Here is a 27,501-nt window from a genome sequence, read left to right as displayed (position 1 = left end):
ATGATTGAGGTATACAAAATTATGAGGGGCATTGATAGATTTTATAGAAGAAACTTTTTCCCTTTGCAGAGGGGTCAATAACCAGGGGGCATAGACTTAAGGTAAGGGGCAGGAGGTTTAGAGGGGATTTCAGGAAAAAAATATTCACCCAGAGGGTGGTTGGAATCTGGAACGCACTGCCCGAAGAGGTGGTAGAGGCAGGAACCATCACAAAATTTAAGAAGTATTTAGATGAGCACTTGAAATGCCATCGCATACAAGGCTACGGGCCAAGTGCTGGAAAATGGGATGAGAATAGGTAGGTGCTTGATGACTGGCACAAACATGATGAGCCAAAGGGCCTGTTTCTGTGCTGTATGATTCTATGGTGCCACTGTGTATTGCTGGTGGAGGAAGTGAATGTTTGTGTGGGATTCAAGCAGGCTGCTTTGCCCTGGAAGGTGTCGAACTTCTTGAGTGTAGTTGGAGCTGCACCCATCCAGGCAAGTGGAGAGTATTCCATCACACTCCTGACTTGTGCCTTGTAGATGGTGGACAAGCTTTGGGGAGTCAGGAGACGAGTTACCCGCCACAGGATTCCTACCTCTGACCTGATATCAAGAAATGACCAATCAGCGCTCTGTTCTGATACAGTATAAAGTTGTTGTTTTCCCTTACATTGGTATTCTTTCAGACTGTCCTGATGAGTGCAAGACAAAAAGCTTCGACAACATATCCTTCCTCACGATTGCGTTAATTTCCTCTTTAACCAGCAATGCAACTCCACCGCCTTTTACTTTTTCTCCGTCTTTCCTAAATACTGAATACCCCTGAATGTTCATTTTTAATCTTAAGGTAAGGGGCAGGAGGTTTAGAGGGGAGTTGAGGAAACATTTTTTCACCCAGAGGTTGATTGGAATCCGGAACACACTGCCTGGAGAGGTGGCAGAGGCAGGAACCTTCACAACATTTAAGTGGTATTTAGATGAGCACTTGAAACGCCATAGCATGCAAGGCTACGGGCCAAGTGCTGGAAAATGGGATTAGATTGTATGGGTCAGCACAGGCGCGTTGAGCTGAAGGGCCTGTTTCTGTGCTGTAAAACTCTATGACTCTAACATGTCTCTATTTTCAGCAATACTCAAGTTCCGTACTACCAAACGTCTATTATCCTCAAACTGTGACCCCTTGTTCCAGATTCCCCAGCCCAGGGAAACAACATCTCAGTATCCAATCTTGCAATTACAACAATCCTACTGAAGCAAAGCATCACAGAACTGCAAACAGGTAAAAGTACTGCAGGTCTTAGTGATCTTGAAAGATAAAGGTCAAAGAATCAATATTTGTAATACTATTTTCCTAACATTTTACAGACCTTATTTAGGGTACAAGTAACTTTGTTCTTTCCTCTCTACAGCATTTTTTCTTCCTTCCTAAAAATAAATTGCATTTATTATGTCATCAGAACATCCCAACTTGCTTTATAGCCAACAAATGATTTATTAAGCATAGTTGTGGCAGCCAATTTTGGGCAAAGTAAGGTCCCACAGACAGCTGCTGAATGAAGGATCAGATAATCGATTTTTGTGGAGGGGCTGGTGATGGTGCAGGTGCTACAGGTGCAGGAATTAAGTAGAATCACAAAAAGAATTATAACGGAAGTTAGAAGAAATTTCTTTGCACAGAAAGCGCAATTTACTTCCAAAAGCCATTGTTCAAACAAAATCCATAATCTCCTTTAAAGGAAATTAGGTAGTTGCTTGAAAATAAAAAAAAGTTCAAGGGTACGAGAAGTGAAGAAAGTCTGATACAGCTCGATGGCTCATGTGGAGAAAAACGTCAGCGCAGATTTGATCTGACAAATGGTCTGATTCTGTGCTGTAACATTCTGTGATTCTATTATTCGTATCTGTCAAACAATTGTATATAATTGTCTTGCACTTAATCAGTGGGATCTTTGATCTATGCAAAGCTTGTTTTTTTTCTAGCTCATAGATAGTGGTCATCCAACGCCTGCGATCACAACAACAACCTGCATTTATATAGCACCGTTAAAGTAGCAAAACATTCCAAGGCATCTTCACAGGAGCATTATCAGATAAAATTTGATAAAGAGCCACATAAAGAGATATTAGGTCAGGTGACCAAAAGCAGGGTCAAAAAGGTAGCTTTGTTCATTTCGAACCCTGTGTTTCAAGCAAGAGCTCATGAGATGTTTGTAGTTAGTATTCTGTAAGACCTCAACAACTGTCTCAAACTTAATCCACCAACATCTCCACGGCTGCCTCTGAAAACCTCAGGGCACTGCTGGAACTTGTCCTGTCCACAGGACATGTTCCTGTGGCTCCATGGTGTTACTTTCACAGTTTAGCCTCAAAAAATTTTAATTGAAGCTGACACTGGTCGCTAAGTACCTGCATTAGCACCCGACGTGCTGCTCCTAATCTGTCAGCTGCCTACTGAAAACACACATCGCTTACTGCATGCAGATCGGCGGCAGCCTGGAAAATAGAATGGGTCCCCCACTAACTCCTCCAGGCAGCAATTGCTCTTGACCGCCAAATTCTTGGAGGTTTTACACTGAGACACCAAAATTCACCCCAGATATTTTCAGAAAACTGATCTGTATAAGAAATAAAAGCTGCTATGCAGAACCAATAAATAATTTTCAGGTGTACTGCAAGTAAATGTGATGTGCCTTGCCGTAACATTTTCTTTGTCATGACAAAAAATTTAAGACTCATTGATGTGTACTGATACTTGAGTGAAAACATGTACAAAGAAAATTTATGCACTGGAGTTAAGAATTTTTTGTTATATTTCGATTGGCATTGACCTATTAAATGTGACAGATTGAAGTGCAGCTAAAAGCTGCATGCATTCAAACGACCAACCTACACTATTAGAAACATTAATAAATGTCTCCAGTGGCATCAACGTTTAAAACTTTCTCTAATGTTTACAAGCTATTTGAATAGAAACTGAAGCCAAATAATATTTTTTGATGTTCACAACAACCTGAAGACAGTTCCGTAATTTCATAAAGAATCACAGAGTGGTTACAGCACAGAAGTAAGCCGTAGGGCCTGTCTAGGCTGTGCCAGCTCTCTGCAAGAACAACTCAGCTAGTTACACTCCCCTATCCTCTCCCTGTAGCCATGCATTTTTCCCTTCAAGTGCTTATCCAATTCCCTTTTGACTAAATCTGCTTCCACCACCCTTTCAGGCAGTGCTTTCCAGATCCTAACCATTCGCTGCGTAAAAAGCTTTTCCTCACGTCACCTTTGATTCCTTTGCCAATCACTTTAATTCTGTAACCTCCCGTTCTTGACCCTTCCGCCAATGGGAACAGTTTCTCTCTATCAACACAGTCTAGCCACCTCTATCCAATCTCCTCTCAACAAACTCTTCTCTAAGGAGAACAACCCCAGCTTGTCCTATATATCAACATAATCGAAGTCCCCCATCCCTGGAACCATTCGCGCAAATCTTTTCTACACCTTCACTAAAGCCTTCACATCCTTCCTAAAGTACAGTGCCCAGAATTTGATACAATACTCCAATCGAAGCTGAGCCAGTTGTTACGACCAGGTGAGAAAGATGTCTTGGGGTCCCTCTCAGCCTTCACCTGGTCTTACCATCACACGGTTCAATTTTAAACACACCATGTTTTGAGCTCCCCCTTGGTGAATCCCTGTTCACCGCTTTCCAATTATAAGGCAAAGAAACCAGCACAAACAGGTTTTCTTAGGTTTAAAGAAAAAAAGGTTGAAATTTATTAAACTTAAACTCTAATTCGGTTAACGCCTACAGATACACGACGCACCCAAACAAGCACGCATACGCGATACAAACATGCAGATAGAGACAGAAAAGAGAAGAAAATTAAAGTGGAAAAGTTTGAGGCAATCTCTGAAGAGGGTTTTTTTTTTAAATACAGTTCTTCGAGCTCACTGTAGACTCCTTGATTGTAGGTAGATCTTGCTTTTCGTTGGGGGCCAGTATTCTTCTTAAACCTTGTTCGCTGTAGGAGACTTTTCTCTCTTGGGGTTCATGTGTCTTCAGTGGATTTGGAGTTCCGTGAGAAAGAAATGGAAAGCCAGACAGGAGAGGCTGTGGCGAGCCAGCCAGGACATGTCTTTTCAGTCCAGGAGCAAACAGACACTCTGAGTTCAAACTGTTTGTACAATTCAGAAAAAAAACAGGTTGCCAAGCAGGCTCGACATATGACCAGCTGGTCTGACCAAGTCTGTTTGTGGATTCACTGGTCTTAGCCCTTTAGTTTTCCCCGTGATTCCTACTGACTCCAATTTTGCCTGAGCTCCTTGATGTCATACTTGGTCAAATGCTGCCTTGATGTCAAGGGCAGTCACTCTCACCTCACCTCTTGAGTTCAGCTGTTTTGTCCACGTTTGGACTAAGGCTGTAATGAGGTCAGGAGTGAGTGGGCCTGGCGGAAGCCAAACCGAGTGTCAGTAAGCAGGTTATTGCTGAGCAAGTGCTGCTTGGCAGCACTGTCGACGACACCTTCCAGGATTGGAGTATTATGGCCAGTATCTCTGCAATTTCCACGCTTACTTCTTTCAGCATCCTGGAATGCATCCCATCTGGTCCCGGTAACTTATCAACTTTAAGTACAACCACCCTTTCTAGTACCCCTCTTTATCAATTTTTAGCCCATGCAATATCTCAACTACTTCTATTCATGATGGCTTTGGCAGTATCTTCTTGGTAAAGACAGATGCAAAGTACTAATTCAGTACCTCAGCCATGCCTCCTGCCTTCATGTGCAGGTCTCCTTTTTGGTTGCGAATATGCCCCATTCCTCCTCTTTATATGCCAAGAGAAGATTTCGGGATTCCATGTTATTTTAGCTGCCATTCTATTCTCATACTCTTTCTTTTCCCCTTTTATTTTCTTCTTCATATCCTCTCTGAACTTCTGAGATTCAGTCTGTTTCTCACTTGCATTAGCAACCTAACATCTGTCCTTCGCACCTTTTTTCTGCTTCATCTTACTTTCCATCTCTTTCGTTGTCCAAGGAGCTCTGGCTTTGGGTTGCTCCACCTCTTGGGAATGTACCTTGACTTTACCCAAATTATCTCCTCTTTAAAGGCCCATTGTTCAATTACAGTATTGCCTGCCAATCTTTGAATCCAATTTCCCGAGAACAGATATGCTCTCAACTCCCCGAAATTGTCCCCTCCACCCACCCCACCACATGAAGTATTTCTACTCTCCATTACTCTTGTCCTTTTTCATTGCTAAACTAAACCTTATAATACTATGATCACTGCCCCTAAATGTTCCCCCACTGACACTTCATCCACTCGATCCACCTCATTCCACAGAACCAAATCATTGGGCCGGAAACGTACGAGTCACGGATGTTTTCCCAAACACATTTCAGACGCTATTACTATCCCAGTTTACCAATCTCTCTTAGGACGTCCAATCGCTCTACACCTCCATCCCCCACCAGGATGGTTTGAGGGCTCTCCGCTTCTTCCTGGAACAGAGGCCCAACCAGTCCCCATCCACCACCACCCTCCTCCACCTGGCTGAACTTGTTCTCACATTGAACAACTTCTCCTTCAACTCCATGCACTTCCTTCAAGTAAAAGGTGTCGCTATGGGTACCCGCATGGGTCCTAGTTATGCCTGTCTTTTTGTGGGATATGTCGAGCATTCTTTGTTCCAGTCCTACTCAGGCCCCCTCCCCCAACTCTTTTTCCGGTACATTGATGACTGTATCGGTGCCGTTTCCTGCTCCCGCCCCGAACTAGAAAATTTATCAACTTTGCTTCCAATTTCCACCCTTCTCTCACCTTTACATGGTCCATCTCTGACACTTCCCTTCCTCGACTTCTCTGTCTCCATCTCTGGGGATAGGTTGTCTACCAATATTCATTATAAGCCCACTGACTCCCACAGCTACCTCGACTACACTTCTTCACACCCTACCTCCTGTAAGGACTCCATTCCATTCTCCCAGTTTCTCCGTCTCCGACGCATCTGCTCTGATGATGCTACCTTCCATGACGGTGCTTCTGATATGACCTCCTTTTTCCTCAACCGAGGATTTCCCCCCACTGTGGTTGACAGGGCCCTCAACCGTGTCTGACCCATTCCCCGCACCTCTACCCTCACCCCTTCCCCTCCCTCCCAGAACCGTGACAGGGTTCCCCTTGTCCTCACTTTTCATCCCACCAGGCTCCATATCCAAAGGATCATCCTCCGCCATTTTCGCCACCTCCAGCGTGATGCCACTACCAGTCGCATCTTCCCCTCCCTTCCCCTGTCAGCATTCCGAAGGGATCGTTCCCTCCGCGACACCCTGGTCCACTCCTCCATTACCCCCACCACCTCGTCCCCGTCCCAGGGCACCTTCCCCTGCAATCGCAGGAGGTGTAATACCTGCCCATTTACCTCCTCTCTCCTCACTATCCCAGGCCCCAAACACTCCTTTCAGGTGAAGCAGCGATTTACTTGTACTTCTTTCAATGTAGTATACTGTATTCGCTGCTCACAGTGTGGTCTCCTCTACATTGGGGAGACCAAGCGCAGACTGGGTGACCGCTTTGCGGAACATATCCGCTCAGTCCGCAAGCAGGACCCTGAGCTTCCGGTTGCTTGCCATTTCAACACTCCCCCCTGCTCTCATGCTCACATCTCTGTCCTGGGATTGCTGCAGTGTTCCAGTGAACATCAACGCAAGCTCGAGGAACAGCATCTCATCTACCGATTAGGCACACTACAGCCTGCCGGACTGAACATTGAGTTCAATAATTTCAGAGCATGACAGCCCCCCATTTTACTTTCATTTTTAGTTATTTTTTCTTCCTTTTTACATTTTTTACAAACTTTTTTTGCATTTATTTCATTTCATCTTAGTTTGTTCAGTTTGCTTACCCACTGTTTTTCTTCAGGTTTGCACTTGCTGCTGTTCAATATTCAGTGTATTCACACCTAATCTGTACTAATGCTTTGTCTTTCAACACACCATTAACATATTGTTTGCCTGTTCTCCGTGACCTTTTGGTCAGCTATGTGGCCTGGTCCAATCTGCACCTTCTCCTTTGTTATCTCTTGCCCCACCCCCACCTCACTTGTTTATAATCTGTGACTTTTCTAATATTTGTCAGTTCCGAAGAAGGGTCACTGACCCGAAACGTTAACTCTGCTTCTCTTTCCACAGATGCTGCCAGACCTGCTGAGTGATTCCAGCATTTCTTGTTTTTTTGAAGACCAAATTTTGTTTGGAATGTTTACAAAACCAGAACTAATTACTGTGTACTTATACTCAGAAACAGAATGCTTAATTATTAAAATGAAGCAGGTACAGTAATGGGCATGGTAAAATGTACATTTCAATCCTTGCACCCAAATTCGGGCACTATTCAATTTAGTCTCACCCTTGTGTCCAATCTCCTATGAGATTATATTCAGCGTGCCTTATAGAACATATATAGATATATTCTTTCTAAACGCTCAAAAACAGACACAACTCTGAAAGAATCTGGCAGCCACATGGCTACCTACATAACCAAAATCAGACAAAAAAACTGTTCGAAACAAATTGGGATTCTGCAAATGCACAAGAGAAATAGTGTTAAAATCAACATGGTACCTCGTTTTTGTGCACCAAAGATAAAACCAATCCGTGCAAACAGGTCAGGGCTTTCATATTTCCCATCATTTGCTTTTATCCAGAAGCAGTTCTCAGGCATTTCAAGTGGTCTGATCTGAGAGAACAAAGCACAAATCAAAATGTTAGCAGTAAAATATCTGGTTATGATGTGTTTGATTTTTGATTAAATCACTTAATTCCTTGAAACTAGGTAGGTGCAACTTAGGCATTAACATTTCAGTACAACACTTTTCAAATTTGATGTAACACAACCTTATATTCTGCAGGGGGACGGTAGTATAGTGGTAATGTTATTAGACTAATAATCCAGAGGCCCAGACTGATGTTCTGGAGACATGAGTTCAAACCCCACCATGGCAGCTGGTGGGATTTAAATTGAATTAATTAATAAATCTAGAATAAAAAAAGCAAGTCTCATTAATAATGATCACAAAACCGCTGGATTGTCGCAAAAACCCATCTGGTTCACTAATGTCCTTCAGGAGAGGAAACTACAGTCCTTACCCAGTCTGGCCTACATGTGACTCCAGACCCACTCTTAACTGTCTTCTGAAATAGCCTACCGAGCCTCTCAGAGGGCAATTAGGGATGGTCTGTGAAGGAATCCAGCTATAATAAGGGTTTATAAAGTTAAATGAGTTATTTTCCTATAATTTAGGGATTAAAAAATTAAAAGCAGGGCTCATCTGCCTGAACGTGTCGAAGTTCATAAATATACCAGGACATGCCTCTGTGGTCAAGGATGCAGCATAATTGCCTCTTCCTAAGAGGCTTTTGGCAGGTTCTGAACTCACTTCAAAAGTCATTCGCATCATCACCTCAGCAAGGCACTGATAATACAGGATCCATAAATAATCATTGTAAGTTACTACAGTTTAACAATGGACAACATGATTTTCTACGGATGGACTTAAATCATCCATCAACTGACTCTGGAAAACTGAGTTATAATCTTAAAACAAAATTGGGTGGCTCAGAAGAGTACCACCATTTGCAACTTCCAGCATCCTGTGGCTCCAAGGATATGTAAACCCTGGAATGTCTCCTCTACACAGAAGACCTGGTGATCAAAGGTCCATTGTGGGTTAAATTGGAGCAGGGAATAGCCCCTTTATCCTTTCAGGCACTCTCTGTAAATATACAAAAATGTCTTTCCAGCCAGGGGCCTGGCAACCCCTCATCATATGCCTTCTCTTCTTCCCAACAACAATTTGAAATTTAATGTCCATGTGGCAAAATTAATGTGCCTCATTCCTTGGCAGGTGGGGGCCTGCATAACACTTTATAAAGCTATGGTTAGGCCCCAACTAGAATATAGTGTCAACTTCTGGCCAACGCACTTTAGAAAAGATGCTAGGGTCCTTGAGAGGATGCAAAGGAGATGAACCAGAATGGTTCCAGGGATGGGGGATTTTAGATACAAGGTTAGGTTAGAAAAGCTAGGTTTGCTCGCCCTGAAGCAAAGGAGATTGAGGGGAGATTTAATAGAAGTGTGCAAGATTATAACAGGCTTAGATAAGATAAACAAAGAAAAACTGTTCCCAGTATATAGTCGGGAGGGAGTTGCCCTGGAAGTCTTCAACATTGACTCCAGAGTCTCATGGCATCAGGTCAAACATGGACCAGGAAACCTCCTGCTGATTACCACCTACTGCCCTCCCCTCGGCTGATGAAACAGTGCTTCTCCATGTTGAACACCAACTGAAAGAAGCACTGAGGGTAGCAAGGGCACAAAATGCACTCTGGGTGGGGGACCTCAATGTCCGTTACCAAGATTGGCTCGGTAGCATCACTACTGACCGAGCTGGCCGAGTCCTAAAGGACATAGCTGCTAGCCTGGGTCTGCGGCAGGTGTTAAGGGAACCAAGAGGGAAAAACATACGCGACTGCGTCCTCACCAATATACCTGTTGCAGATGCATCTGTCAATGACAGTATTGGTAGGAGTGACCACCGCACAGTCCTTGTGGAGCCGAAGTCCTGTCTTCACACTTGAGGGTACCCACTATTGTGTTGTGTGGCACTACCACCATGCTAAATGGGGTGGATTTCGAACAGATCTAGCAACTCAAAACTGGGCATCCATGAGGTGCTGTGGGCCATCAGCAGCAGTAGAATTATATTCAACCACAATCTGTAACCTCATGGCCCGACATATCTTCCACTTTACCACTACCATCAAGCCGGGGGACCAACCATGGTTCAATGAAGTGTGCAGGAGGGCATGCCAGGAGGAGCACCAGGCATACCTAAAAATGAGGTGTCAGCCTGGTGAAGCTACAACACAGGACTACTTGCATGTCAAACAGCTGAAGCAGCATGCAACAGACAGAGCTAAGCGATCCCATAACCAATGGATCAGATCTACGCTCTGCAGTCCTACCACATCCAGTCATGAATGGTGGTGGACAATTAAACAACTGACAGGAGGAGGAGGCTCCACAAATATCCCCATCCTCAATAATGGGGGAGCCCAGCACAACAGTGCAAAAGATAAGGCTGAAGCATTTGAAACAATCTTCAGCCAGAAGTGCCGAATGAATGATCCATCTTGGCCTCCTCCTGAGGTCCACAGCATCACAGATGCCTGTCTTCAGCCAATCTGATTCACTCCACATGATAGCAAGAAACAGCTGAAGGCACTGGATACTGCCAAGGCTATGGGCCCTGACAATATTCCGGCAATAGTACTGAAAACTTGTGCTCCAGAATGTGCCACACCCCTAGCCAAGCTGTTCCAGTACAGCTACAACACTGGCGTCTACTCGGCAATGTGGAAAATTGCCCCGGTATGTCCTGTACACAAAAAGCAGGGCAAATCCAACCTGGCCAACTACTGTCCCATCAGTCTACTCACAATCATCAGCAAAGTGATGGAAGGGGTCATCGGCAGTGCTATCGTGCGGCACTTGCTCAGCAATAACCTGCTCAGTGACACCCAGTTTGGGTTCTGCCAGCGCCATTCAGCTCCTGACCTCATTACAGCCTTTGTTCAAACATGGACAAAAGAGCTGAACTCAAGAGGTGAGGTGAGAGTGACTGCCCTTGACATCAAGACAGCATTTGACCGAATATGACATCAAGGAGCCCTAGAAAAATTGGAGTCAATGGGAATCGGGGAAAAACTCTCCGCTGTTTGGAGTGATACCTAACACAAAGGAAGATGGTTGTTGTTGCTGGAGGGCAATCATCTCAGTCCCAGGACATCACTGCAGGAGTTCCTCAGGGTAGTATCCTATGCCCAACCATCTTCAGTTGCTTCACCAATGACCTTCCCTCCATCATACATTCAGAGGTAGGGATGTTTGCTGACAATTACACAATGTTCAGCACCATTTGCGACTCCTCAGATACTGACGCAGCCGTGTCCATATGCAGCAAGACCTGGACAACATCCAGGCTTGGGCTGATAAGTAGCAAGCAGCAGTTGTGCCACACAAGTGCCAGGCAGTGACCATCTCAAACAAGAGAGAATCTAACCATCTCCCCTTGATATTCAATGGGATTACCATGACTGAATTCCCCCACTATCAACATCCTGGGGGTCACCATTGACTAGAAACTGAACTGGAACAACCACATAAATAGTGTGGCTACAAGAGCAGGTCAGAGACTGGGAAGTCTGCGGTGAGTAACTCACCTCATATCCCCCCCAATGCCTGTCCACCACCTTCAAGGCACAAGTCAGGATTGTGATAGAATACTCTCCACTTGCCTGGATGGGTGCAGTCCAACAACACTCAAGAAGCTCAATACCATCCAGGACAAAGCAGCCAGCTTAACTGGCAATCCATCTACCACCTTCAACATTCACTCCCTCTACCATTGACGCACAGTGGCAACAGTGTGTACCATCGACAAGATGCACTGCAGCAACTCACCAAGGCTCCTTTGGCAGCACCTGCCAAACCCGTGACCTCTACCACCTAGGACAAGGGCAGCAGATGCATGGGAACACCATCACCTGCAAGTTCCCCTCTAAGCCACACACCATCCTGACTTGGAACGATATTGTCGTTCCTTCACTGTTGCAGAGTCAAAATCCCGGATCTCCCTTCCTAACAGCACTATTGGTGTACCTACACCCCAAGGACAGCAGCGGTTCAAGAAAGCAGCTCATCACCACCTTCGCAACAGCAATTAGGGATGGACAATAAATGCTGGGATAGCCAGAGAAGCCCACATCCCCCGAATGAATAAAAAAAATTAACTGATAGTACAAGGACTAGGGGACACAGATTGAAGGTTTTGCACAAAAGGTTCAGGGGAATGTGAGGAAGAACTTTTTTTTACGCAGCGAGTGGTAATGACCTCGAACGTGCTGCCCAGGAAGGTGGTGAAAGCAGACACAATCACTGATTTCAAGAAGAAATTGGATGGGCACTTGAAGGAAATAAACTTGTAAGACTATGGGGATCGAGTCGGTGAGTGCGACTGACTGCTTGCTCAACAGAAAGCTGGCATGGACCTGATGGACCGAATGGCCTCCTTCTTCACCGTAAATGACTGAGAATGTATATAATTCGGGAGGTTTGTATGTATTTTTTTTATATGTGCTTTTTTATTTTATATCTCAAATACAAATAACATGTATATTACATTGTACAAATGAATGTGACTGTAGCTCCCAAGTTGAACAGACACTTAAATTTGCGACAATTGGAAGCACTTAAGCCGCTACCAGTCAATTTCAACTCAGATGGATTATTGACATTCTGCTAATATAAACAACTGCAAGTTGTACTATTTAAATTCCGCTAGTCACAGCAATGGTCAATGAAAGGCAGTTGCCTGAACACATAACACTGTTTTGTCCTTGTGCCAAACAGTTGCACATTTGTCTTCACCATATTACATTTATTTTTGCTTGTGCTAATTGTTTGTTCATTTCTAAGCCTATTTTATGGCCCACAGAAGAAAATCATCATACCAAATAAAGGTTTTGGAGCACATAGAAGGGGAAGCACGATGGTGAGGACTGAGGAAAATTCTCTGGTGCATGACACACATTGATGTAATAAATTTCAGTCACATTCTTTTTCTGCTTTTATTATTCTCCTGAGTATATGGAGAAACCGGGGAGGTGAGTGCGCAGGTGGATGCTCCACATTGCCAGTTTCTCTTTTTGCCTTACCTCCATAGACCTAGTCCCAAATTGTAGAAACAATCATTAATGTACGCAAGACAGCCAGCTGGTGCCTGTAAGCAAACATCAGTGGCACCAGTCCTGAAGAAGATCCAGGAGATCAGAGCTCGCTCCATGTAATCGGGATGGCAGCCCACCCCGGCTATTTAAATGAGCCGCCGCACGGAAGATTGCGGTGGCTCCGCGACCGTTCTCATCACCCGCTGCCGACATCGGCGGTGGGCACAAATGATTCAGCCCTGCAGTGTTCTGCTGGCACACATACAAAACTAGGTGTATTGGTCTTTGGATGCACCGTAAACTGAGCATGGACCATTGGCAGGAGGAGATGGCACTAACAAAAGATGGAATGCCCTTTCTTTCATTACATCATACTGTCTTATTGATCAGGATCAGTACATGCATTTAAAAGCAATAATGCTTCTTTATGGGCTTATCAAATCAAGGGATGTTGACATAGAAATAGAGCGCTTTCTCATTTCAGGCACTCGAGTGTGAGCATCAAGTGCTCTTTACTCAGGTATAATACAACCAGTGGTGGACTAAAGGTTTCTTTGCTCTCCCCCAACCATGTACGTCAGCAGTTTTATCACCATCCTCTGGTGATGGCAAACTGGGGTCAAGCAAGGCTGCACGATTGCACCAACGCTCTTTTCCATCTTCCTTGCCGCAATACTTCACCTCATCTCCTTGAAGCTCCCTGCCAGAGTAGATCTATTCTACAGGACGAGCGGGAAACTATTTAACCTAAATCACCTCCAGTCCAGAACCAATGTCACTCCAACCTCTGTCATCAAGCTGCAGTATGCGGACGACGCTGAACACTCAGAGGCCGTGCTTCAAACCCTCGTTGACGCATTCACGGAGGCCGATGAAAAAATGGGCCTTAAGCTAAACATCCAGAAGACAAATGTCCTCTACCAGCCTGCTCCCACAGCGCAACACTGCCCTTTGCCTATCAAGATTCACAGTGAACCATTGGACAACGTGGACAACTTCTCAAAGCTTGAGAATCTTCTCTCAACAAAGGCAGACATGGACGATGAAATTCAGCATCATCTCCAATGTGCCAGCACAGCTTTCGGTCTTCTGAGCAAAAGAGTGTTTGATGACAAAGACCTCAAGCCTGACACCAAGCTCATGCTCTACATGGACACTGTAGAGCAGACATCTCAAAGTCCTGGAGAGATATCACCAGCAGTGCCTCCGCAAGACCCTAACAGGACAGGCGCTCTAATATCAGTGTCCTCTGTCAGGCCAACATCCCCAGTATCGAGAAACTGGTCATGGTTAGCCAGTTACAATGGGAGGGCCACATCATCCATATGCCTGACATAAGACTCCCAAAACAAGCTTTCTACTCCGAGCTTCTTCACGGCAAGAGGCTTCCAGGAGGGCAGAAGAAACGCGACAAGAATGTCCTTAAAGCATCCCTGAAAAAAATGTGACATCTCCGCTGATTTGTGGGAATCTCTGGCCCGACACCACCCAAAATGGAGAAAAAGCATCTGCGAAGGTGCCAGCCAGCTCGAAAAACATCGACATGCCCAGGCAGCAACCAAGTGCAAACAGCAGAAGCAGCGTTCGGAAATTCTAGCATCCCATTTACTCGCCTTACCAAACACCACCCGCCCCACCTGGGGCACAGTGTGCGGATCCAGAATTGGACTATTCAGTCACCTAAGGACCCACACCCTGGAGTGGAAGAAAGTCATCTTTGTTCTGAGAGACTGCTGAAGAAAAGAGAGAGCCTTCAGCTCCAAATTCAATCGTTCCGAACTGCAAATCTCTAATTTTTCCAATACCCTCACCAGCCATCCACGTGGACTAAGTGAGATTCACAATTTAATATCAAATTCAGGCAGTTCTTATTGTGGGTCCACGATTGCTACGAACTGCTTTGAGTCTGAAAAATCTTAAGTATAACTCTTACAACCATCAAAGAGAGGCGATCATCAACTTATCAGCCTGATTTGACTTTAAACGCAGGTTGCAGAATTCTCCTCCCCGGTCTCCCACTTAATCCATTTTTAAAGGTTACTGTATAACAAGAATAAGTGAAATAAAAACAGAAAATGCAGGAAATACTCAGCAGTTCTGGCAGCATCTGTGGAGAGAGAAAGACTTCATATTTCAGGTTGATGACCTTCCATCCATGAAAATAAGTGAATGTTTGCTTGATCTCGGGTGCATCTGTGAGGTGCTTCCTACTGTTTTTCTTTTTAATGAATGGTTTACAAGGACTGGTAACTGCACGCTGAGATTTCTAATCAAGAAATGTACTATTGTTAGGGAGCCATTCAAAACTAATTTATAACCAGTAAAATGCTACAAAATTAATGTAAGTGGACTTTTATTTGAAGCCTAAGTTTACTTCTTCAACAACTACTAATAAAATACAAGCATGTCACACAATGGCCATCCACCTTTATCTAAGTGTAAGTGTCTGTCAGACTAATATCTTTATAAATCTATATAAATGATGTGGATATGGGGACCAATTGTAATATTTCCAAATTTGTGGATGACACAGAACTAGGAGGGAATGCAAGCTGTGAGGAGGATGCAAGGAGGCTTCAAGGGGATTTGGACAGGCTAAGTAAATGGGTAAGAACATGGCAGATGGAATATATTGTGAATAAGTGTGAAGTTATCCACTTTGGTAGAAAAAACAGAAAAACAGAAAACAGAGAACATATCCATGAATGCCTTAAGGTTGTGATGTTTGACCAGAGTATTACTCAGCTAAAGGTCCAGCTGGCCCCATTCCACGAGGTAAGAGAGCAGGAAAAGTTTCTAGAAGACAAGTTCCAGAACATGGCCACTCCACAGATACAAAGAAATAATGACACAAAGGAAGGAAGTGGATGACCATCCACAGACAGGAAAAAACAACAGGAAGAGACATGTCAGAACAGCAAAAGAAATCCCTGTGGGTCTGGACTTATCAACTACATGCAATGTTCGCAATACCTATGAAAGACGAAGATAGAGGCAGAAAGGAGAATAAAGCAACATTATGACATCATGGAGCAAGGGGTCAGTAAGGGGGTGGAAAAGAAACACTAACCATAAGAATCAGACATTGAGAGAGATTCTATAATTAAGGTGATAGACAGCCTGTTCGCAAACTGGCTGAAAGCCAAAAATGACATGTTGCCTCCTAGGTGCTGGGTAAGGGGCATCATGGAGCAAGTTTTAAAAAGTGAAGTAAACTAGCCAGAAGCCATGGTCCACAAAAAAAAAGAGAAAAGGGAAAGAGAATAGTAGGGGTCTGACAGAGAAAGTTTGAAGAGTTAAGTTCTAAACTAATGCAAGCTCTCAAGGTGGTGATCTCAGGATTATTCCTGTAACCAGATGCTAGACAAGCTGGGAGAAGCAAAGTCAAAATGTCAAAGAACAGCAAGAAAAATGGTTTCAGGTTCCGAGGACACTGGAACAAATTCTGGGGCAGGGGAACGCTGTACAGATGGGACAGGCTTTAGCTGAATTTCACTAGTACCAATACACTTGCAGAGCAGGTAAATAAGACAGTTCGGAAAGATTTAACAGAATAAAGCAGGAGATGGAGCAAACAGAGGAGACCTAGAAAGGGAGAAAATAATAAGTGAATTAGAAAAAATATAGGAGTAAACGTTATGATTCAAAGCAGGGTCTGGTTTATCACAGTTCAAATGGAGATACTGATAAGTAACTACGTGTGTAGAGTACAAGGATATGATCATCCAGGAAATGTCAAAATAAACAATCAGTCTCGGGAATGAGAAAAAATGAACAACTCACTGTTAAATATATGAATACTAGAAGTCTTACAAATGAAATGGCAAACCTGGAGTTCCTTACTGAGGAAGGAGATATTTGTGCCATAAAGCATCACAGATACTACAGGTGTCACAGATGGCACTACAACTGTGGGTTCCAACTCTCCTCTGTTGGCATTTGATTCTCTTCCCCCAAATCTCACCTTAACTGCTTGCCAGTTCCTTGCTCAGCCCTACTGCGGTTTCAAAAATAATTTAAAAATCCATCCTAATATTGTCCCTGTCATTCTGCAATATTTCTACTGCTAGCTCCAGCCCAAGTTTCTGTAACTCCGTTCTATAGCCTGGCACCTGGCCAACCTTCTGCCGTCTTGTTCGTTTATAAATTCATCATCAGGGCATGGGTGTCGTCAGCACTTAATGTGCAGCAAGGTGGCTGTGGGCTTTCTTCTTAAATTGCTGCAGTCTATTTTTTTCCACTAAGTGGTTAGGCACTTCAGAGAGAAATTAACAGTCAAACACATTGGTATGGGACTGGATTCACATATAGGCCAGGCCATGTATGGATGGAAAATTTCCTTCCCTAAAGGACATTTGTGAACCAGACTGAGTGAAATGAATGAGATTTTTTTTTTAAAAAGGTGAATTCAAATTCTCAAAACAGTTATGGTGGCATTTGAACTCAGATCTGCTTGATTACTAGTCCAGTAACATAACCACGAGACCAGGGGTTCTCAACCTTTTTGTTTCCGAGACGACACCCCCTCCTATATTATAAAACTTCCGTAAACCCCCTGTAACATAACACATTTTTTCTGTGTAAAAAAATCAGTTACACAATTAAGCATATATTTTTATTATATTTATTGCATGTGAAACTTGTATAGTTGAATTAAGGTGAGCCAAATGGCCTACCGCATCAGTAATTATCATGATCTTATGGAAAACAGTTTGATCAGACTTGTAAGTAGTAGTCAATGGATGGGATGCAGAGCATTTCTGGTACAGTAGAACCAGGAAATTTCTAAGCTTGAGGCAGGGGGAAAATGTCCCAAGAAATTTACCTCAGTGTTCATCATAAAATTATAAATACCGTATCCCACAAAAGCTGCTCGATTCCAAACCTACGCAGAACTTGACATAAATTAAGGTGTCTATAAAAATATTAATGATCGTTCAACATATGTTTTTAAAATTTAGGAAAAAGTATCAAAATTCCCAAAGGTGTTTGTGAATTTTTCAATTACTGGAAAGTTTGCAACGAACAGTCGAAAGGAATCATGACGGAGGCCCAGATACAGGATATGAAGATGGCACCCAGCTTTGCAGCAGCGAAATAAATGTGGCTTCTACTGCTGTCACCTAAAGAAATACTTTAGTATTTATTCAGTTTTCTAATAGATGTTAAATTGAAATCCAGTTTTTAATAGCAGAAGCCGAAAATGTTCCAACGGCATACAACATGTAACCCGATGTTATGTTCAGCCTGACAGTGGTCCTTCCCTGGCTATCAGTATTATTAATTTCCAGCAGCTGGATTGATTCCCAAACGTGTCATTAGGCATTTTACACACAGATTAATACATCTTTTTTGCCTCATGTTATTTTCTTCAGGCTCCTATGGTTCCAGAGTCTTCAGCTCTCAGCTGCACTCAGTACCCAGGTTGAGATCAGCACTTTACCCAGCACACATAAGTCCACATTGGTATATTTGATGGAGAGCAGCTGCGCCAGCTTCTTACCCAATAGAGGTAGGGCACGAGGTCCCGACCACTTGTGCAAGTCTACTGATATGTTGCTGTTGCATAACAGACAACAAAGGCTCAGGCTACGACACTGCAGCAGGTTGAGATGCTCCTGGCTTCTGATAGACTCTGCACTCTTATTGGTTGTACTGAGCTGTGTTCTCACAGCTCCACCCTCCTGTTATAAATAAGGGCGGAAAAAACATCACTGTCAGTCAGTGATAACAGGTGGTGCTGTGTAGAGGGCAGTGTCAGCTAGAATCTTATTTTTGGCAGACCCCTGAAAAGCCTACTCACAGAATCCTAGGGGGGCATGGACCCCTGGGGGGTGACATGGCGCCATTCAGGATTGGCTGGTTTCAAAAGTCCTTAGTAGTCTCTCAAGTAATTTTCTAGCTGCTTTCCTTACTTTTGATTCATATGTTCCCTGCATCTTCAGTTTTGATTTTCTGCTGTTTCACTTTGAGCAAATTAATAAAATAGCATGATGAAAGTATTACACCTATGAACAGGAACTGCAACTATACACAAGATTTTCAATCTATTACCCAATCTCTCTTGTAATGGCACATGGAGAGTCAGAGATATAGGGCAGGATTTTCCCTGCAGGCTTCAGGACCTGGCCGTCAGGATCAAATGGGGGTCAGAATCCAGCACTGTGTGGGGAACAGCAACTCACCTGTGATTTTCCCCAAATTGGTTAATCAATGGCCAGAGGGCGGACTCACTGTCCAATTAAAGACAGGGGGAGGGCTTTCGAAGGTGGCGGGCCAATAGGAGGCCATCCACCTCGGAAACAGCAGCAAGATACCATGGCATTTAAGTAAGGGAGAGGGGTGCCACAAGATGAAGGTGAAATAAAAAGTAGATCAAGCAGCCAGGGTACCATTGGGGGTGGGGGGGAATCCCCTCTACAGGGTGGCCTGTGGATACAGCTTAAGCCTGGCAGGAGTGGAGGCCCTCTTTGCCTAAATGGAGGGTTTGCCGCCAGGAGGCTGCCTCCGGGCGGCTGCACTGTTCCTCACCTCCGCCAAGGACCTGGCATCCTCCAGGGAAAATCCCAGTTGGCCTCCGACAATAGGCCTTAAATTAGTTCTGTCGGCAACCCTCCAGCCCTAGGGCTGGATGGAGTCTGGGAACCAACAAACCGGCTGTCGGTGCAAAATACCCTGCCCACCCATCTGCACATCCACCACTATCGGGACCTAAACATTCAGCCCATAATGTTTTATAACAATAGTGATGTTACTCCGTGTAATGCACAATGTACTATCAGTATCGCTGATTTGCCTAGCTGCTTTATTTGCTTTTGATTTGCACGTCCCCAACTTAAATCAATTCTATTTGTTAACATTTTACTTTGAGCCAGAGATAGTAACTGAAATAGGGGCCGGGATTGAACAAGGAGGCAGTGACCCCACAAACCAGCTGGAAAGTCAGGGGCAAATCCGCAGCCCTGGAAGCCACAACACTATTTTGTGTGGCTCAGGCAATTAATTGCCCAAGGTCATGGCTTCCACCCATGAGAGGGCCGACAGCTCTTCAGTGCATGCAGCACCACCTGGAGCAGTGGCTACTGCTGGGACTGCAGCAATCCCCAGAGCAGCAGCCATCAAGGAGGCCAGGAATGCAGGTAAATGGGGTCAGGGATCGCCGGAGCCAATCAGGCAGTCCCCAGTGAGGGAGAGGGGGTTTGATTGCAAGAGCAAGTGGGGCAAGTCTTCCAGCATGGGCGTCCCATGACAGTGGGAAGACTCTCTGTGGGGCACAAGGTGCCCGATCAGGAGGGGCCCAACCCACCCACCCCCCCAACAGTCCCAAGGGAGGCTACTTGGATTTACTGGGAAGCTTCCCCAAGTGGCTAAGTATCCATCTGCCTCTGGTAAAATACCAGCGGCAGCAACAAGAGGCCCTTACATGGCCATTAATTGGCCACTTAAGGGCCTCAATGGCCTAAGGGCAGCCAGGCCACCCACCACCTCCCTGCTGCTGATCAAATACCAGTGGAGGTGGGTAGGCGACCGGCATGGCATCCAACCACCTCCCACCCGATTTTACAAACACCTCCCCCACTCCCAGCCAGTTCATGGGGGAGGGGGGTGTAAAATTCCAGCCATGGTGTTAAGTGCAACATTTACATTAGATGTACGCCATATGCAAGATTTTTAATATAATATATAGACATAAGTTATTCACCTGGGGTTTTCCTCCTGTTTTGAAGAGAACTGAACTTTAGGTACGTTATAAATATTACAGAAATCTGATGAAAAGCACATCAGGGATCAAATTAATTTAGAATGAGACATGGAACTGCTGTGTCATGATGAATGGGGTACAAAGAACATTTTCTGTTTGTAATTGTAGAGTTTACAATATTAATATGATGTTAAAATTTTAACTATGTATGAATATGTAGAGATGTGCAAACTTTATTTATGACAATCTGCTACATTCTATGAAGCTAGTTGGAACAAAAACAACAGCTGTTTGCCATTTCATGCTGAAGTTAAATGTTACACCACACGAACATGTTGCATGCTTTGACTTCACCAGTTTCGTACGAACATTACAGTGATGTGGGAGAAAGTTGTTTGACAGCTAAAATTAAGAAATGATAGAAGCATCCAGATAAAAATACAGAAGGACTTTTACTGTGAAATTTCTGTTTTAATAAAATGCATCAAAACAAAACATAGTTCTTCACATATTTAGACAAACTGTAAACTTAGAATTGAAGTTGTTGTTAAGAATGGACATAATTAGCTCATATATAAACTAAGTATTGCATTACTATGATTTGAAATCCTATTATGAACTTCAAATGAGCTATGCAATTCAATTTTCTGCTAGTTATATTTATACTGAACATTAAATGGACTACACAACTTTGACATTACCAACAAGGAAGAATCTATGATTTCACAGTTAAAATATCTCAACAGTATCCAATGTCAGAAAAGGATTTTTGCAAGAAAGGTGAATCCAAGTAGGAATTCACATATGTTAAGAATATCACTATCAGACAACAGAGGAAAAAAGCAATTTGTTCAAATTTTAGGGACAAAGAAACATGTGCTGCCACATTATTGAGACTACACCAAACAGATTATATAATCAGTACTCTTAAAACACTTTCTATCAAAACATAACTTTTCAAAAATACATACCTTACACCAGTTGACTCTCTTCATGTTGATATCTAATTTGAATTCTTTTTTAGGTTTCAATCCATGTGGTAGTGAATGAGGAGTTGGAGACCAGTGTCCTCCCTTAAACCCTGTCACTGGTGGTGGTGGTGGCAGCGGTGGCGGTGGTGGTGGCAGCGGTGGTGGAGGCGGAGGAGGAAGAGGCCCCACTGTCAATGAAGACAGTGATGGTGGTGGCACTACATTAAGAGTTGGAGATGGAGAATTGTCGTTCATGACTCCAGTCATGGTGGCCCTTAAATTAGGTGGTAATGCTGAAAGCTTAGAGAAAAATTAGATATAAATACAATATAATAGCATACAAAACAGAATAATAACACAATATTGAACCAAAATCGTTTTTTTTGTCACTTTTCTCCCTTGGTTTCCTGAAGTCACTAACTCCTTGATGGACTATGGTTCCATTGATGCTAGCCACCCTCAGGTAACGCTTACAAGTGGCTGTTCATGTCTGAGTGTTCGTCGGCTTTTTATGAGGAGGAGGCATTTCTCAGTGGTGTCACTAACTGGCCATCAGTAGTTAACGAATCTTGCTAATTTTCCCCTCCATAACCCAGAAACACGAAGGCCAATTGTAGTAGCCCTTCTGCGCCCCAACTAATGCAGAAAACGCTCTGGATCAAACGTGCAATCTTTACATAAAAAGGTAAGAAACAGAAGCAGGAGTAGACAATATGGTCTGTTGAGCCTGCTCCGTCATTCAATACGATCATGGCTGATCTTGGGCCTTAACTCCACTTTCCCGCCCGCTTCCCTTATCCCTTAATTCACCGAGATCAAAAATCTGCCTATCCCAGCCTTAAATATATTCAACGCTGCAGCATCCGCTACCCACTGCAGTACAGAATTCCAAAGATTCATAACCCTTTGAGTGAAGAAATATCTAATCTCAGTCCTGAATGATCATCCCATGATCCTGAAACTGTGTTGCTATGTTTTAGATTCTCCAGCCAGCAGAAACAACCTCAGTGTTTACCTTGTCAAGCCCCTTCAAAATCATAAGTTTCAATGAGATCACCTCTCATTCTGCTAAACTCCAGAGAATATAGGCCCAATTTACTCAGCCTATCCAAAGGACAACCTACTCATCCCAGGACCAATCCAGTGAACCTTTGGTGTACTGCTTCCAATGCAAGTACATCTTTCCTTAAATATGGAGACCAAAACGGTCCACAGTATTCCAGGTGTGGTCTCACCAAAGCCCTGCACAATTGTAACAAGCCTTCTTTATTCTTGTACTCCATCCCCTTGCAATAAAGGCCAACATGCCATTTGCCTTCCTAATTGCTTGCTGTACCTGCATACTAACTTTGAGTTCCTTGTACAATCACACCAAAGCCTCTCGGAATATTAACATTCACAAGTTTCACGCCTTTCACGCTCCTCTATTCTTACGAAGAAAGTGAATAACCTCACACTTCCCCACATTATATTCCATCTGCCACCTTGTTGCCACTCACTTAACCTGTCAATATCTCTTTACAGCCTCATTGTGTCCTCCTCACAGCTTGCATTTCCACCTAATTTTGTATCATTAGCAAACCTAGATACTTTACTCTCTGTCTCTTCGTCTAAGACATTAATATAGATTGTAAATAGCTGAGGCCACAGCACTGATCCTTGTGGCACTCCACTAGTCACAGGCCGCCAACTTGAAAATGCCCCATGTATGCCTACTCTTAACTTCCTGTTCATTAATCAAACTTCTATCCGTGCTGATATATTAATCCCAACTGCACGAGTCCTTATCTTGCCTATTAACTTTTTGTGTGGCACCTTATCGAATGCCTTTTGGAAATCCAGGTATAGTACATCTATTGGCTCCCCTTTATCTACCCTACTAGCAACATGCTCAAAAAACTCTAATAAATTTGTCAATCATGATTTTCCTTTCTTAAAACCATCTTTACTTTGCCTGATCATACTATGATTTTATAAGTGCATTGTTAAGACTTCCTTAATAATAGATTCCAGCATTTTCCCAATGATTGATGTCAGGCTAACTGGCCTGGAGTTCCTTGTTTTCTCTTTCCCTCCCTTCTTGAATCGCAGTGTTACATTTGCTAACTTTTGATCTGCTGGGACTGTTCCAGAATCCAGGGAATTTTGGAAAATCATTGAAAACCCATCCACTATCTCAGCAGCAATCGCTTTTAGAACCCTAGGATACAGGTCATCAGCTCCTGAGGGTTTGTCGGATTTTAGTCCCTTAAGTTTCGCTTTTCTCTACTGATATTAATTACCTTAATTTCCACATTCTTGTTAGCTCCTAGGTTACCCTCTATTTCTGGTATGCAACTTGCGTCTTCTATTGTGAAGACAGACACAAAATATTTGTTCAATGTCTCTGCCATTTCCTCTTCCCCATAATAATTTCTTCCTGCCCCTGCTTCTAAGGGACTAACTTTTACTTTAGCTACTCTTTTCCTTTTTATATACTTGTAAAAGCTCTTACAATCTGTTTTAATATGCATAGCTAATTTACTCTCGTATTTTATTTTTCCCCTTTTTATCAATTTTTTGGTGGCCCTGTGCTGGTTTCTAAAACACTCCCAATCCTTAGACTTTCTACAATTCTTTGCAACTGTATAAGCCTCTTCTTGTAATCTTACACTATCCCTAACTTCCTGAGTAAGCCATGGATGGATCTTTCTTATTGAGTTTTATTTTTCAATGGAATGTATTTTTGTTGAACATTTTGAATTGTTTCTTTAAAGGTTTCCCACTGTTTATTTACTGCCATACCTTTTAGTCCACTTATCAAATCAACCTCAGCCAGCTCTCTCCTCACACCGAGATAATTGGCTTTAAGTTGAAGATTTTTGTTTGTGATTGGAGTATGTCGCTTTCAAACTTAACATGGAATTCAATTGTATTTTGATCACTATTTCCCAGTGGATCTTTTATTATGGGATTACTATTTAATCCTGCCTCATTGCACAATACGATATCTAAAATAGCTCTATCCCTAGTCGGTTCCACATGTTGCTCCAAGAAACTGTCACGAAAACATTCCACAAACCCATCTTCTAGATCACCCTTGCTAATTTGATTGGTCCAGTCAATATAAAGATTAAACTCCCCACAATTATTACACTGCCTTTGTTACACGCTCCAAAGCTATATCTACTGTCAGGAGACCTATAAACTACTCCCACCAGCGTTTTGTGACTCTTGTTACTCCTAATCTCCATCCATACTGAGTCCACTTCATGATTCTCTGAGCCAAGATTCTTTGCTATCAGGGCAACCCCACCTCCTTTGTCATTCTGTCCGTCCTTTCAAAATATTGTGTACCCTGGAATATTTATTTCCCAATCTTGGTCACCTTCTAACTATGTTTCGGCAACAGCAATTAGATCTGAACCATTCATTTCTATTTGTGCCACGAGTTCATCTACCTTATTGCGGATGCTTTGTGATTCAGATAAAAAAACCTTTAATTTCATTTTTTTTTTTACTGCTATTCCTGCATGGACCTTTCTGGTCTATACGGCTCTACTGGTCACTATGCAAATCCACTGAACTATCAGGGGAGTTCAAAACAAATGACTGTGGTCCTTTTGCTTGCCAAACCAGCAAGGACTATTCTTTCATGACGATCAAGATTTATTTTTCTTTCCACATTTAAAATTAGGAAGTTAAGGACATTGACTGAAAAAAGTTGAACACAATGAAGCTCAGAAATCACAAAAATGAGAAATTTATACAGTGTAACAATTTGTCGACATTGTGTCGCAGGAGATCAGACTCAGAGCAGTGACAGATCCATGAACAAAGAAAATATTTTAGTTAAATTAACTGTGTGGTGAGGCAGGGTCATCAGTCACCCTGAATCTGGAACATGTCATCAATTCCAGTAGGCACGTTTTCACCACCATACTCACCTGAAATCACAAAATAGTTTATATCCGTACTTTCCTTCAAGTATCCTATTCTAATAGCATATAGCACAAATGTTTTCATTTTCCAGTACTTTTTATGTTTTGCCCCATAAGTATGAATCCACAATACCTGTGCACTAAGCGTTAGTCAACTAAAGTTTTCCAGTTACCCTACAGTGTTTTAATACAGCCCAAAAATTCAAAAAAAGTAGTTAAGGTTCACATCTGTATGTTTGACAAATAATGACATTTGGTACATGATGTTTCATATCTAGCAATGTGGCAGTGAGTGAATGAATGCAGCTAAATAGAAACATTATCCCCAATAGTCTGTGTAACTAAAGGTGCCTTTATGTAAATACATAAGGAGGACTTTATTCCTTACTGTAACCTAATAGTAAATGTTGTGTACTCGATTCCGTATGAATTGCACATCATGGGTACCTATACTCCCTTCTATTCTATAATTAACTAACCATATTTTCATGGTTGTGGGCTAAAGACAGCTTGTTCTGCCTCATTACACTGCCAAACCAACTAATGTGACGCCTTTGTTAGTTAACTTGCCATAGCAATTAGGTTTGTCTGATGCTATTTATATAGCACAGGGATACAATAAAATTCATATAAATTCCTTACTGGTGTGATCAGTAAGCTTTATTTATTTATAATAAGCAGATTTTAAAATATGGACTGGCATTTATATATGGCGCCTTCCATGACTTTTGAAGTGTACTCACCATTCTAATGTTTTCTTTTATTCATTCATGGGATTGGCTGGCAAGACCAGCATTTATTGCCCTTCCCTAATTTTCCTTGAGAATGGGGTGGTGAGCCGCCTTCATGAATACAACTGAGTGGCTTGCGAGACCATTTCAGAGGGTAGTTAAGAGTCAACCTTGCTGCGGGTCTGGAGTTACTTATAGACCAGACCAGATAAGGGCAGCAGATTAGCTTTCTGAAACAACATTAGGGAACCAGATGGGTTTTTACAACAATCCAGTAGGTTCATGGCCACCGGTACTGATACTAGCTTTTCATTCCAAACTCATTTAATTAATTGAATTTAAATTCCCCAGCTGCCACGGTGGGGTTTGAGCTCATGTCCAGGCCTCTGGACTACTAGTCCAGTAATGAGAAGTTAAATGAGTATAGGAGAGCATACCAGGAGCAGCACCAGGCATACCTCAAAATGAGATGCCAACCTGATGAAGCTATAACACAGGACTACAAGCAGGCTAAACAGCAGAAGCAGCATGTGACAGACAGAGCTAAACGATCCCACAACCAACGGATCAGATTAAAGCTCGGCAGTCCTGCCACATCCAGTCGTGAATGATGGTGGACAATTAAACAACTAACTGGAGGAAAAGACTTCACAAACACTCCCATCTTCAATGATGGAGGAGCCCAGCACGTCAGTGCAAAAGACAAGGATGAAGCATTTGCAACCAGTTTCAGCCAGAAGTGCCAAGTGGACGATGCATCTCGGCCTCCTTCTGAGGTCCCCAACATCACAGCTGCCAGCCTTCAGTCAGTTTGATTCACTCCGCATGATATCAAGAAATGGCTGAAGGCACTTGATACAGCAAAGGTTATGAGTCCTAACACCATCCAGGCAGTAGTATTGAAGACTTGCACTTCAGGACTAGCTGCGCCCTGAGCTAAGCTGTTCCACAACAGCTACAACACTGACTTCTACAAGGCAATGTGGAAAATTGTCCAAGTATGTCCTGTCCATTAAAAGCAGGACAAATCCAATCCAGGCAATTTTCACCCCAGCAATCTACTCTCGATCATCAGCAAAGTAATGAAAGTTGTCGTCGACAGTGCTATCAAGCGGCATGTAAACAGCAATAACCTGCTCAACGATGCTTATTACAGCCTTGGTCCAAACATGGACAAAAGAGCTGAATTCAAAAGGTGAGGTGAGAGTGACTTCCATTGACATCAAGGCAGCATTTGTCTGAGTATGGCATCAAGGAGCCTAACAAAATTGAAGTCAATGGAAATTTGGGGGAAATCTCTCCACAGATTGAAGTCATACCTAGTACAAAGGAAGATAGTTGTGCTTGTCGGAGGCCAAACATCTCAGCTCCAGGACATCACTGCATGAGTTCCTCAGGGTAA

The 27,501-nt window shown here is 43.1% G+C and overlaps 1 protein-coding gene across 1 annotated transcript in view; it reads right to left on the bottom strand.

The window, feature by feature from the left end:
• The window catches only part of LOC137371466 (protein diaphanous homolog 3-like), a 908,603-nt gene that overhangs the window by 501,146 nt on the left and 379,956 nt on the right, over positions 1 to 27,501 (bottom strand). The window contains exons 16-17 of the mRNA XM_068034108.1: positions 21,449 to 21,748; positions 7,610 to 7,724 (exon numbers count right to left, since the gene is read on the bottom strand). Coding sequence (XP_067890209.1) covers positions 7,610 to 7,724; positions 21,449 to 21,748 — 415 coding nt within the window. The remainder of the gene's footprint in view (positions 1 to 7,609; positions 7,725 to 21,448; positions 21,749 to 27,501) is intronic.

Source organism: Heterodontus francisci, chromosome 6 (assembly GCF_036365525.1).
Source record: "Heterodontus francisci isolate sHetFra1 chromosome 6, sHetFra1.hap1, whole genome shotgun sequence".
Classification (NCBI taxonomy): Eukaryota; Metazoa; Chordata; class Chondrichthyes; order Heterodontiformes; family Heterodontidae; genus Heterodontus; species Heterodontus francisci.
This window is presented reverse-complemented; position numbering and strand designations above follow the sequence as displayed.